Consider the following 15,485-nt stretch of genomic DNA (forward strand, 5'->3'; position numbering starts at 1 on the left):
TTTTACAAAAAAATAATTAGAAAACAGACATTCTTTTGTATTTTTGCCATTATATTGTTCATACTAAGAAGGTTGACTAACTTAAATGAGGGGGAGGCTAGTGAATGACATCCCAGGTCATAAAAACCTGAGGTATGCATTCAAGGGTTAAACTATTTTAAATATGTTTTAATTATTTTCTAAATATAAAAAAACTCAATTAACTTAATTATATAAAATTTAAATTACATTTATTATTTACATTGAATTATTTTATTTACTAAATGTAAACACGCATATAATTATTTACATTATTTATATATATATATATATATATATATATATATATATATATATATATATATATATATTAGGGCTGTCAAACGATTAATCGCGATTAATCGCATCCAAAATAAAAGTTTGTGTTTACATAATATATGTGTGTGTATGGAGTATAATTATTTTCTATATATAAATACACACACATGCATATATATTTAAGAAAAATGTGTTATTTATATATAAAATATTTATATATAATATAAATTATATATAATATAAATATATATACACAGTATATACATGCAAATATTTCTTAAATATATACATGCATGTGTGTGTATTTATATATAGAAAATAATTATACACTGTACACACACATATATTATGTAAAAACAAACTTTTATTTTGGATGCGATTAATCGCGATTAATCATTTGACAGCCCTAATATATATATATATATATATATATATATATATATATATATATATATATAAATATATATATATCTTGCAGCTTTAAACTCTCCCTGATTCATACCGAACAACCTTTATTTGTTTATTCTAGTGATGAAATCCATCACTTCATTACTGTTTTACTCTCTCAGACAAGTTTACCAAAGCATTATAGACAGAACTGTCTTCTGCGTGTTAAAACTAGAGTCAATTAATTAAATCTGAAAGTGAGCGTGAAGTTGCATGCCAAAGGAGGAAGAAAGAGGATTTTCTGAGTAACTGTCAGCTTAACCATTAAAAACCGCAAACCCACGCGTACCCTGTCAACAGCCCTACCCTGCAATGACAACACCCACTCTGAGGAGGGGGCCCCTATACACACACACAAACCGAGATGTGTTTGCACGTCACAGAGTGCCTATGTATATGTGTGTGTGCATATATGCGTAGGCGGCCAAGCGTGTGTGGGCGTGTTTGAGTAGGAAGACACGCTTGACTCGGATAGGCTCAGCAAATTAAAGGAATCTTAGTTTTTTTTTATCGCCACCCCCCTTTCTCTCTCTCTCTCTCTCCCTCTCTTTCCTTATGTTTCTCATGCTTATGTTAGAGGTCACCTATTTCCTATATAAAAAGGAACAAGATCATGCATGGTGTATATATAGATAAATATGTATATATACACATACACACACACACACACATAATAACTATAGGGATGTTTATATATATATATATATATATATATATATATATATACAACAAAAGCAATTTGACATTTTTCAAATGACATTCCCCACATTGAAAAAACGTTAACCCATTTGTTAGTGTGTGTGTATGTATATATATATATATCACATCACATTCCCTTGAGAGCAGATACACTTTACAAAACTCTAGTAAAAGGATCCGTGATTGCAGTCAAGGTGCTGTCGCTTGTCATTTTTTTGTCACACAAGATGTAAAATGACTTGGAAAAGCTTTTGTTTTGAGGAATAGACTAACACAAAACTGGGGATGACAGCAACCACCACGCACTTCCTCCCAGGGGCTGTTCGCTGTGCCCAACCTCCTTCCTAAAATAGCTCAAGATGCTCTGGCAGATGGGAGGCTGCTGATGCACCCCTCTGATCCAGCCTTTTAGATTTATGATTATATTTCATTTTAATATGCAGCTTGTGCGTTTTTTTGTTTTTTTTTGTTTGTTTTTTTGTTTTTTTTCCAGGCCAGTGTGGGGGAAGAAAGAAAAAGCATTATTTAACTTTATAGGTAGATTCTGCTGTGGTGTGTTTTTAGGTGTTTATTTAAAGCTGTAATTTTACTGAGATGCAAGAGAGAAAACAACTTTCTGATCATTTTACATTTATATAGCAGTTTACTGAGGTGGGTTTCAGGGGGATTTTGCACACATAGAGTGTGAGTGAATTTCCTGTGGGGTTTACAGTCTGGGGACAAGAAAAATGGTCACACAATGCATTAATGCAGAAATCCGACCGCATTGTAAGTTGCAAAAATGTTGCAAGGTTTTTGACATTACAGCATGCGTTTATGAAAACTAAAATAAAAGTCACACATTAAATGACATAATGTCATTACACTAGCAGTCATTACATTGAATAAGTACTTAAAATAAATATTTTGTGTTGGTGCTATTTACTTGTTTAAATGTCAACATTTAAATCGCTATTTGTTGAAAATCGTTGAATCAATAGTCGCTGGAAATCGCTATTTAACTCTCTTCGCGTATATTCAACCACATTTTATTTATTTATTTATTTTTTTTTTTTTTATTTTTTTTTGCAGCCCAAACTTTAAAGCATGTATTTACAACAAATTGTTTTAAAAAACTTGTAAGCATCTATTTTCACAGATACTGACTTTCAAAAGTAAACATATCATGATAAAAATTCACTGTGGTAAAAAGTGCGACAATCTGCCCAGGTTTCCCTTATTTACATGTACGAACATGGACACCACAAAAAAACCTTCATATGGTGTGCTGAAGGCTGTGTGGGTTCGTGTCGAAAAAAAAACACTGTATTACCGCTTAATATTCCTCAATATGTCATCGTGTGTGTGACCGTTCAGGTCTTTCTCTCTCTCTCTCTCTCTCTCGCTCTCTCGGTATTCCGTCCCACGCGCACAGCGCCGCCCACGCGAGGATTTGCGTCAAGCCGGCGCGTGGGAGTGAGAGAGCTATGCAGTTTACATCGGAATATCCCCGCACAAGAGAGAGAAAGACAGCGCGAGAGGGAGACAGCACCGATGAGTCTTCAACGCACTTTCTCTCCTGCGCGAGAGGCGGAGCACTGCCTCGAGACAGCGGCGAGCACCGGGAGCAGTCGCGCGCACCAGCTCCGAAAGAGAGGTACGTAAACCTGAGGACTAATATAAACATTTCATACATAAACATTCAGATGGGGAGGATAGACTGTCAAAGCATGTTGATTTGAGCAAACTCAGTATCCGATTTATTTGCATGCATTGATCTCTTAGAGATTCCCAAGTGCATGTGAAGCAATAGTTTGAGATCTTCTCAGGAGAGTTTGCACTTGCATGAACCTGTCCATGCTTGTGTGAAGAATAATGCAATGCACCGTTGTGTTTGCATCAGTTTGAACGTATGTGACACAGCCTACTTGCAACATTTTTAATGTGATGTTATGATAAAAGATCTGGTGACTAGTCTACTTGAGCAAGACACTCGAACAACCCAGGCTGTGCTTGTACCTGTATTGAAAGCACCTGTTAGTGGATTGTACCTGTAATAAGCATATAATAACTCATTTTGAATGAAAACATCTGCTAAATAACTACTTAAAGGTAAAGTGTATATGTTTTTCAATGTTAATATGTTAATTCAACGTTAAAAAGCAACAATAAGCCATCTTTTCACCACTTACTACAAACAAAAGATGATACACTGGTCATTAATTTCCATTTGAAGTCATTCATTTCTGATTGAGAGTAGGACAGCATTGAGGTTGCATTGAGTTCTAGCTCTCTACGGATGCAGGATTTTTAGATCCAATTTGAGCTTCAAATGCATTGAAAGTTTGCAACTTGTGTGAAACATTATGTGACCATCCAACTGGATGACCTTAGTCAGGGCAGGTGTCATATAGAAATTTACATGGATGGAAACGAGGCTGTGAGGGATAGACTTACAGCAGGGTGAGCAGAGGTATGAAAATACATATGTTGACAGGCAGGATGGACAGTCCAATCATTGCATTTGGTCCGAATGCAATGATTGGATGAATATTTTATGGTCCTACGCCTTCCACAGATGATATATATATATATAAAAACATTTAAACCACTTAACTTAGCCTAAGTGATTGCTATCAGGATGTGAAGAGACTTTCAACCAGTACAACAAAAAAATGTTTCTGGGATAAATCGCGTACCCTGCCTTTTAATTTTCAAAACGCACAACTTTCAAAATGGTTTAATGGAGCTTTTGTCTACTGAAAGTTTTTTTTTGGAAAGATGTTTCATCAGTCAAATAATTGGCATGTTGGTAAACAACAGTACAATCCATTGAACACACTATACTGCTATCCCTCACAGCTTAGTTTTCATTCCTGTCAAAAATGTAATATTGTGCTACCCTAAGGTCTATTCCAGTTAAAACTGTGTGCGCTAAATCAGAATTATTAATCTTTTTTTTTACTTTTTATCTTTCTTAATTATTAGTTACATTGTTTAACTCTATATCTTTGGGCAGCATATGTTCCCTTCAACTGTTTTGCCGGTCATTTGTCCATTGCGGGTAGCTTCATAATTGTTCTTCCCACCATGGTCAGTAAGCAATGGTTAAATGCTCTTGTTGTCTTCATTAAATGCCTTCACCGGCGTTACAAACAGAAACACGTCGGCTTCATGAATGACCACTGTAGACAAACTGTCACAGTCGTACTTAGACCTTTCCAGGGAAATAAATAACATGTTGACTTCAAACATTGTCGATAAGAAGCTTGGAATGACAGTGCTATGTTTTGCTCTATGTGTTTGCATGTGTAGCCATGTCAGTGGTCCTGCCGCGTTCCTTGGGTGAGCTACAACTGTACCGGATCCTGCAGAAGGCAAACTTGCTCTGCTACTACGAAGCCTTCATCCAGCAGGGCGGCGACGATGTGCAGCAGCTCTGCGAGGCTGGCGAGGAAGAGTTCCTCGAGATCATGGCCCTTGTTGGAATGGCGACCAAACCCCTCCATGTTCGGAGGCTCCAGAAGTCTCTACGGGATTGGGTCACCAACCCTTCCCTCTTCAACCAACCATTGACATCTCTTCCCGTTTGCAGTATACCGGTGTACAAGCTACCCGAAAGTTCCCCGGGCATCCACAGCAATGGGCAACAGAACCAGCTTGCGGTTCCCAGGGCGTTATTACCCACAAGCCCCAGTCCTGGAAGGCTGGATCTCAGCAGGGACGGGACGCCAGGCTGCTCCCCACTGCAAGGGGCTAGCGAGAGTCGTTTCTGGGGAAGCGAGAGCGAGCACAGCCTATCTCCGTCTGGAGCCTGTTCCCCGTGTTCTCCACATGACGCTCTCGAAACTCTCGATTCCACCGCCGTCCAGTGCGTGATGGAGTGCGTAGAGCGACTATCCCAAACGTTGCCCAAGAGCGACCTCACGGAAGTCAAAGAACACGTGCGTGCCAATAAGAAGCTCAGCAAGATGATCGGCCACATCTGCGAGATGAACGAAGACGATCCGCAGAAGGAGGTGGAGATTCGGAAATACAGCGCCATCTATGGGCGGTTCGATTCCAAGAGGCGGGACGGCCGGCAACTTACGATGCACGAGGTTGGTTTGATTCCTCTGGTTGGGGTGAATGCTAAGATATCGGGATTGCCGCATCGGACGATAATTGTGCCGATTAACAGAAATTGTTGTTCCGTAAGATTCTAAACGTTTGATGTTTTCATTGGTGTTTCATTTATTGTGTAGCTAACGGTGAATGAAGCATCTGCTCAGCTGTGCATGAAGGATCTATCGCTGCTCACCCGAAGAGACGAGCTTTTCTCGTTGGCCAGGCAGATTTCACGCGAAGTTACCTACAAATACACCCGCAGGACCAGCAGGTAATGCACAATTTCTTCAATTCTTCATTTTAATCTATAGAAAAAATATATTTTTTAAATAGTGTATAAGCCTTCCCTTTGTTGACATTATCGAAGGGCTTGCTTTTGTTTATATAGTAGTCCGGAATATTGTGGGAGGGACATTGTCATTCTAAAGAGCATTTTATTGGACAGAAATTTGCATACGACCTTGTGACCTTGTCTATTGTCCCATATTCATTTTTAAATGCTTATTGGCCCTGTCTACACCTGATATTATGATGCGTTAAGGTCGATCGGATCACAAGTAAACGAGGGAGACCCGTTTACAACTGCTGTTTTAATCTCTCTTTTGTCCACTTTCAACCACTTCTGTCATGATTTCCTCGAGGGGAGGGTCTATGGGCGGTTAAATGCATGGGCTTTTTCAGATCTTATGGGTTTGAATGGGTTTTTTCTTTTGATCTAACGGACAAAATAAACGTATGCAATTTACATATGAAAGTGCCCGGATACGACGAAAACACGTACGGAGAACAGCAGATTTCGTTTCTGCTGTGTGTTAGAAATCAGGAATGGTGAGAGAACATTGCGCTTGGTACGTTTATTCATCTTCAAACCAAACTTGGGTCTTCAGTTGACAAATTTTCAATCCCATATTCCTTCCCATATTGTTTACGAATTCAGTAGGGGGAAAGCAGGAGGTCTTGTGATCCGATCGACCAAAACGCATCTTAATACCAGGTGTAAACAGGGCCTTTGAGTCAACTGTTTAGAGCATATTAGCATTTTATTAGTCACAAAACTTATTTGATTTTGACCATTTTTTGCTTTTTAGTTTTATATATTTTCATGGTCTTCATTTATTCACACAAGCACCATCTTGTATCCATCAATGATTGTTTATGGTGTAAAAATAAGTGGGAAACTGAAAATAAATCATTATTTTTAGGTCCCACTGCGGTGATGAAGATGAACCATCTCCCAAGAGAATCAAATCTGAGGTAAGTTTAAACAAGTTCTGTAGATTCAGTTCATATTCATAAACCCAACTGCGACAAATTGCTTTATTTGCATGAGACGCCTGAGCTTTGTAATCATTTCGAGCTCCAGGTGGTTTCTCGGGACTTCTTTATTAGTTTTGCATTCTTGTCATGATATTTATTGCCAGCCGCCTTCCCATTGTGTTTGAATTAATGCTGTGTTTGTGTGTGCACTCTCTCTGTTAATAATCTCAGGAGAGTAATTACTGTCATGATTCACTCCGAAATGTCGCGTTCACAGCTTTTTCCCATGAGCGACGTTCTGCGCCTCTGGGTGAACATCTAAAAGTAAATGATATCGCTGTTTTCGTATCTCTATGAGGCCTCTAAGTCAACAAAATGGTAGCAAACAAAACTCTCAAGACGTCAAATTAAAACTCTATGTGATTAATTTTAGCTCACTTTTAAAAGCTTGTTTTTGACGGAAGTTGTTTTGTTGGGTTCTTTGGATAAAGAAAAGCTTAGTACAGACGCACAATCATTCATCCACACAGGCGGAGAAGTACACAGTGGACTGAAACACATAATTGACATCATCCTGTGGGTGCTTACTGAATTACCCACGCATCGCTGTGGCTGTCTCTGCCTGAGTCTAACGTCATACGTGGACACACACACACACACACACACACACACACACACACATGCGTGATGACCTCAGAGGAAAATGCGGAGGTTGTCAAGGGGCGACACGAAGTGAAAATTCGTTCAAAGGTGACAATCTGTTAGAATAACAAGATAAATACTGGTGAGAAACAAACCGGAATGTTGCCATGGCAGAATTTTTTTTATTAAGCGTTAGTATTTTTAAGTGTATTTGAAGATTAAAACATTCAAAAAAGGACCAATGGATTGTTTTTCATAATTGTATGCATCTAAAAACTCAAAAAGAAAAAAATTATAATAATGCTAATACTAAAACTAAATGTAAAAATAAAAGTTCACAATGCCTCTCACAGTATATTTGATGACTGTTTTATTTTTTTAAAGGTTTTATGAACAATTTACACAAATGTATCATTCTTCTTTTATGTATCCAATACCAAGAGTAGTATGGCCAAGTATCACCAAATTTCAATTTAAAAATAAAATTATATATAAACTATATGTTTTAAGCTTTACTGTACTGTACCTCTTATATTTGAGGTCAATGGGATTTATGGTTTTAAAACAGTTTTATGAACAATTTACACAAAAATTGTTCTGTAAGATTTGATGTTTCCAAATAAAATTATAATATTATTTTAATACTACTTTTAAATAAAAAATAAAATACTATATTTATTTAGCTGTAATAGATATTTTAAATGTGAGATTAATGAGCTTTGAGGCTTTACTTTTTTTTTTTAGGAAAAATTAACAAAAAAATGTCTGCAGGATTTTATGTATCCAAGACCCAAAAAGTTAATATTATTTGAAAACAAAATTTTCTTTAGCTTTTATTATAACTCTTATATTTTAGCCATATGTATTTGTACAACAAATTATTGAATTATGCAAGAGAGAGGGGGAAAATGGTCATAAACTAAATAATAATAATAAAAAAAAAAAAATTGTCCAAAAAACTTTGACATTTATAAGTGGTGTGTGTGTGTGTGTGTGTGTGTGTGTGTGTGTGTGTGTGTGTGTGTGGTGTGGTGAGGTGGGGTGCGGGGGGTAGATGCTACAAAAGTGTAAAATATGATTATTTGGATGGTTCATCTCGCCAGCAGCATGACTTACCTCCTCTGTCACTGTGGACTACAGATGTGATGACTCAGTTTGTGCTAACAGCTTTCTTCATTTGTGTAAATGTCATGTTTGCACCAGAGATGCAAATTAATCAAGCCATCATGGATATATAAAACTCCTGTCTGCTAGTTTAAATGAAAGTTTCCCAAGAGCTCATCCCTCTTTCACTTTTTCACACTTTCTCTTAGGACGGTGTCTACGATCTACAGGAGGCCCTTCACGTTCTTCACACGCGCCAGGACACGGTGAGAGAGCAGCTCGCAATCGCCAAATCTAAAGGAGACGAGACGATCAGACATAGCCTGCAGGTAGTTTGAGTCTGCGATGTATCGCAAAACATGGTGTCTGTCGTTTGCATGATTTGTTTGAAACTTTTGTTTCAGTGTTTAAATGTTTGTCTAAACTAAAGTTAGTTTCAACATTGTTTGAACTTTTTTTTTTTTTTTTTTTTTTTTAGTAATTTTTCATTTTAACGTCTTTTGTTTCAAAGTTGCTTTAACTCTGTTTGGAAACAATGTTTGAGTGTTTAAAGTTTTGTTTGAAAGTTAGTTTTACATTTTTGAAATGTAGTTTTAAAGTTATTTTAACTTTGTTTCAAAGGTGCTGTATGTAATTTTTTGTTTTTGTTTTTTTGACTAAAGCACAAAAATAATATGTTTGCAGATATTTTGGAAATATAGAGTTCACATACTTGTTGATCTACTTTGAAATGTGAGTTCCGTGTCGGAATGTCTGTTTTTGTTTGGGTCTGTGTGATCCCGCCCACTGCCAATTTACCCAATAGTATTTCGACATCCCAGGTTGCCAGTTGGCGGAAAACGCTGTGTATAGCGATGGAAGCCAGAAAACAAACTGCGTCAGAAATCACAGATTCTACCCGACCTAAAAAGCATCAGCATCCATCTAAAAAGCTCTATATCCAGAGGCATATTAAAATACGGATAAATCAACTCATCAACTTGCCGTGTGTAAGTCTCCTTAATTGCGCTCATTTTTGTTGCGTGTCCTCAATCTGGCAACCAGTGCGTCGAGTCTGAGAAGGAGGGGGCGGGAGAAAATTTTTTGACTTCAGTACCCATTTCAACTACTAGCTGTCAATATTACATACTGCACCTTTAATGTTGTTTGAAATTTGTTTTTAGAAAGCTTTTTTTCAACAGAATCATTATTTGAAAGAGCTTTGAATGTTTATTTTAGAATTGTTTGAACTTCGTTGTTTTAAACAATGTTTTTAGTAAATGTTTGCTTGAACTTCAGTATGTTTGGAAACAATGTTTGTTTGAATGTTAAAGGTTGTTTTTTTTGTTTGTTTGTTTTTTTACTTTGTTCGAAACATTATTTTGAATATATATTTGTTTGAAATGTTCGCTTTCAAGTTGTTTGAAAACGTTGCCTTTTTGAAACCTTTTTGTGAACATTTTTCTGTTCAGTTCACATTCAGTGTTTGTGTGTGTGTAGGGACAGCTGGACTCTCTGCTGGCCAAGCAGGTGGAGCTCTTGCGTGATGCTGCCATCCAGGAGAGATTGAAATCGTTGGACTGGCGGATTCCAACAGCGGCACTGAAATACCTCGCTCCCACCGCTCAGAACTGCAACAGCAGTCTCTCACATCTCTCTGGTACATTTCTCCTTATTTGCGTACTATTACTTTGTAACTGTTGCAATTGTTCGTATCAGTGGTTTGAGTATACGTACCTTTCTGTGCTTAAATGCAGGTGAGAGACCCCTAAACTTGCGTCTGACCGATGTTCCGCTGGGCAGGCAATTGGCCAATGAGCTGAAGCGACATCACAAACAGAACGCAGAGGAACGACATCATAACCAGCAGAACTCTGAAGAGAGAATGACGGCAGCCACAGGTTAGTGACAGATTCTTCACAACTTTGAGCTAGCGATTACTATTAAGTGAAGCTAGAAAAGAAAAATACCGCATAATAAATATATCTGTCTTGTTATGTAGTCTAACTTTACTTTGAGAAATTAATGTTCCAATTGGAACTAAAAAGTGTTCTTCTGCCTGATGTCATAGGAGAAACTTTTGAAGTTCTAGAATCTGAAGAACCTTTAATGTAACATCAAGAACTTTCCAAGTTCTGTTCCAAAACCTAGTGTGCTGCCAAACACTACAATTCAAAAGTTGGGTCAGTGAGATAAAAAAAAAAAAAAAAATTAAATTAAGGAAGGAATACTTTTATTCAGCAAAGATGCATTAAATTGATCAAAATTGACAGTAAAGATTTTTTGACAAAGAATTTCCATTTTAACTGAATGCTGTTTTTAAATCTTCTATTCATCAAAGAATCTTGAACAAAATGCATCGTTTCCACAAAAATATTAAGTTGCACAAGTGTTTTAAACATTAAAATTAATTTTTAAAAAAATGTTTCTTGAGCATAATATCAGCATATTAGAATTATTTCTGAAAGGTCATGTGACACTGAAGACTGGAGTAATGATGCTGAAAATTCTGCTTTGCATCACAGGAATAAATTACATTTTAAAACATATTCAAATAGAAAACAGTTACTTTAAATCATAATAGCCTTGGTGAGCATAAATTAGTTCTTTCAAAAACATTTAAAAAATCTTACTGGCCCCAAACTTAGTGTACATAAGCAGAAACATCATATTTGAAATGTAACCTCTTAAGTGACTAATCTGGAAAAAAAATGATCGGCATATGCAGATATAATCTGTCATTTTGATTTTCTATTTATGCATTCAATATGTCCTGATTCAGCTCAATAATATCATCTAAATAAGCAGAAATTCTAAGACCTGCGACACACCGTGTGCAGCTTCTCTCTTGTCGCAATGCATTCTGGGATTCCCAGACTATTCACAAAAGATACATGTGGTTCTGCCTTATAATTTGGCCAAAATGTGGGATTTCAGAAGGCAGCGTAACGTTTCCGCCTACCTTTTGGAACAGCCTTCAAATGCTGTCTAGGTAGAGCTGTAATCTTCAAAGAACCAACTCAAAAATGGTGTACATAATAAAACGGGTCTTGTTGGACCATGTATTTGCATGCATGTTGTAGCCTGGATTGGCACAGGTTTATCTCAGTATCATCCTGTCACACTGACACCTACACCGCTCCATTAAACCCTGATGTGTCAACGTACTGCACGTATCAGCGGGGCTTCAGAGAACTTTTTGTAATGTATGCAATCTCTTGCATGCAAATGTCCTCTGAAGGTAGCACTTTCTCTCTGAAACTCCTACCTGCCTGTGCAAGCTGCGTTAGCGCGCCGCGAGTAGGTGAGGAAGGGGGTGAGGATTTACTCGTCTTTTTGACGTTTTGGGTTTTTTCTTCCGCCCCAATGTGGGCAGACCCTGATGTCAATCAGTGTCATTTACTGAGCACACTTGTCGTTTGAACTGATTTGAATATTTGAAAAATACATTTAATACCCTCAACTGTCTATTCGGTGATATAGATTTGAAACAGTAAAAAGTACCATCCTTTAAACTTGGCGTAAACACTTACGACATGCTTTTTGTTTACTGGAAATGGCTGAAATGTATTGAAAATTCCAACATATTGAAACTGTTCTGATGCGAGAATTGAGGCAGTGAGGTTCAAGGTGTTTTTATGCACTTATGCACTACAGGAATTACAGAAACTACAAATTATTTTGAAAAGATATTAAGTAAACCTTTCCCAGTACATCCAACAAATTAAATCTAAATGAATTCAGGGTTCAAGGATCATTTTATAGTGCAAAAGTTTCCACCTAGTACTGTTGTTGTCTCTGCAGTATTTTTATTATTTATTGTTAACACTTTACAGTAAGTTGACATTAGTTAAATGTATTTGTTATCATGAAGTAACAATGGAAAATGCTAAAGGATTTATTAAATCTCAGTTATTTCAACATTTACTAATACTTTATTAAAATCAAAAGTTGTATATATATATATATACACATATATATATGGTAATAGTTAATCAACCTGAGCTAACATGAACTAAAAATTAACATTTGTATTTTTATAAACTAACGTAAAAAAGAGATTAACAAATACTGTAGCAAATCTATTGCTCATTGTTAGTTAATGCATTAAAGTTTTATCATTAATGTTGAAAAATATTTGGTATTTTGGTAAGTATTAAGTATTATTTAGCTTGATTTGACTAATGCCTCATTCTAGAACTTTGAACTTTGAATTTTTTTTTTATTTCCACATAATCATCTTGAATCTCGATTCCACACTTTATGCAAGCAAGCCAACCAATTGATACATATTAAACAAATTAACTGTGACTGTCATTTCACTCACCGGCCATATTTGAAACGCCTTGAAACGATTTGAAATCACCAATTAAATCTGACAATTGTCTCAAAAAATTTAATTCTAAATGCTCAAATCATGACAAAAAATGAATTTTTCAGATTAGACCAGCTTCTGAATGCATCTGCAGTGACGCAATGACTTTACCAATTGGCGATTGGCTCTTTTATTTAGAAGGCGGGACTTATTCCGCCATTGCACTTTCTCCTGTTCATAGTAATATGAGGGCACCATCTTTGTATATCTCAAGTCTTTGATTGTAATCCATTGCCTTTTTATTTCAGAAAACGGGTCTCAAAAAGAGCTCAGGCTTCTGGACAAGAAGACCATCAAATCAGAACCAGAGGACTCCAGATAACATCTTCAGCCTCTGAATGAAACCTGCGTTTTGTTTGCTCAGTGGATATAGTACTGAAACTGTGTGGCCTTAAGAACTGTAAATGCCCAGAGATCAATTTATTTTGATTTTTAGTTTTTAAAAATTATTTTTATTTCTAATAATATAACAAAAAAAACATGAACGTCTTGCAGTCGGTGTACACAGAGAAATTGTCTAAGGGCGTATTTGTGCATCTTTTTGTACATAATCTGCGTTCGTTTATTTGATTGCATGTCTTATTCGTAAACTATTTTTATTTAAACTATTCGTTATTCAACAGAAGCACTCCCCAACTGAAGTTTCGTAGAAAACGGTTGTGTAGTCCTTAGATTAGTTGATCATTTTAAAGTTAAATGATGACATTCATCTGTTCGTATCGGTTTGTCAGTGAGGATGAACTTAATGTGTACTTTGTAAAAGAATACTGAATATGTAGAATTAGCATTGCGTGTTTTTGTGATTGCGTCACTTTAGATGTTAGTACTAGAAAAAATTGTGTTCTGTATTTGTTACCAGAAACCAGCAAGGCCCATTCACACCAAAAACGATAACTATAAATATATCGATAACTATATTAGCATCCACACCAGCGGACGATATCGTTCTGTTTATTCTAAGCGCATGCTGCAGTTTTGTCGTCTGCCACTTTAAATTCTAGAGTTCTTTAAGTCTGGTGGATTCTGATTGGCTGTCATTGTTTTTATTGTTCTTCAGCTGGGGAAGAAAAGTGATTCCAACGATATCGTTTCTCTGTGCCGTTATCGTTATAGCTGTGGTGTGAACTCTGCTATTCTTTTATATTTAGAAGGATTTTTAGAAGTATAGTTATTGTCCTTGGGGTGAACAGGCCTGTATCTCAGTAAATGTTTACTGTTACATTGTGACTGTGATTTTTTCCGTAAAAAAGTTCGCAAACTTTTTTTCTTCACACATGAAGATGTTTTGTTAGTTGGCTATGCTAGTCTGTTGCGTCTTTTTCTATGCACATCTGTCGTGTTTAACTCTTTTGTGTCTTGTCTTTGTGAAATCGTTCTACAAATAAAGACCAAACTGGAAAAATGTAGTTCACAAATTTTTCTCTTCACTTTGTAATAGGGCTGGGTATTGACACAAATTTTCACAAATCGATTTGATTTCGATTCACAAGCTTGCAACTCGATTCGATTTCGATTACGATTCGATTCGATTCAGTATTGATTATTTTGGATATTAGGTACAATACATTGCACATTTTCTCAAGGAAAACAAATCTCTTAACTATTATTGTAAACTATGGGAGTCAGTTGTAGCCTATTGGCTTCATTAGCCTACTATAATATTGAAGGTAAAAATTAACTGATTTGTATACAAACACTTAAAATACACTTATTTATTTTTATAATAATAAATTTATATGAAATTATATACAAATTTAAATGGTGGCTGTCATAAAAAAACTTTCCAGATTTATTCAAACATGCATTAAATATTGAAGAACATTAAAAATTATAATGAATATGTAATATGGTGCATATATTTAACAAAATGCTCCTCTCTAGAGTTAATTTTTCTAGCTCACTAACGAGTTTATGGTCACTGGATATGTTTTTTTCTGAGGTAAATGTGACGTTACATGACATTGCTAACGTCTTTCCACGGTTGAAACACTGATTGAGCGATTCCATGTGACATGATACGGTGACAGACTTCGATATGTTTTACTCTATCTTTTCACACACTTTAAGATGCTCATTCATGTTTATTTCGCGCTGTAACTGGTATTATTAAGGCGGAAGATAAGGTCATGTGCGCTCCGCGCTGCTGCTTCGCTGCGCAAGAGCGATCTCACGCCACAGCGCCAAAACGGTAATTATGTTTTTGAATTTCGTAAGAAAATGGACGTAATTTGAAATCTGAGACTTTGTTTCATATCAATAATAACAAAGCACAACGATTATTGCGATTTATTGGATCGGATGCGCGCAACAATGTTCCATTCATTCATCAGCTGAAAATGACTAATCGATTCTTGGGATTTGAGAATCGATATCGTTTGGTAAAAATGAGAATCGATTAAAATCGAGAAATCGATATTTTTTACCCAGCCCTACTTTGTAATAACATAAACATGTTAATGGAGAAGAAAAGCAAAGGAAAAATTATAATTCAGTGCTTTCGTGTTTTCTCGCATTTGCTCTCACAATTTTGGGAGGAAGCTATATTACTTTTGCGAGAGAAATGTTTTTGCAAACTTTTCTTCAGGTAACACAAAAGTTA

General features: G+C 36.2%; 1 protein-coding gene across 1 annotated transcript; it reads left to right on the forward strand.

Annotated features, from left to right (window-relative positions):
* Positions 1–2,839: 2,839 nt before the first annotated feature.
* nab1a (NGFI-A binding protein 1a (EGR1 binding protein 1)) lies at positions 2,840–14,299 on the forward strand. The gene is made up of 8 exons (XM_079889859.1): positions 2,840–3,079; positions 4,738–5,522; positions 5,667–5,800; positions 6,732–6,783; positions 8,742–8,861; positions 10,012–10,171; positions 10,269–10,412; positions 13,135–14,299. Exons 1-8 carry the CDS (start codon positions 2,977–2,979, stop codon positions 13,206–13,208), a joined length of 1,572 nt encoding a protein of 523 aa, XP_079745985.1. The 5' UTR covers positions 2,840–2,976; the 3' UTR covers positions 13,209–14,299.
* Positions 14,300–15,485: the final 1,186 nt, after the last annotated feature.

The sequence above is a fragment of the Squalius cephalus genome (assembly GCF_949319135.1).
Source record: "Squalius cephalus genome assembly, chromosome: 13".
Classification (NCBI taxonomy): Eukaryota; Metazoa; Chordata; class Actinopteri; order Cypriniformes; family Leuciscidae; genus Squalius; species Squalius cephalus.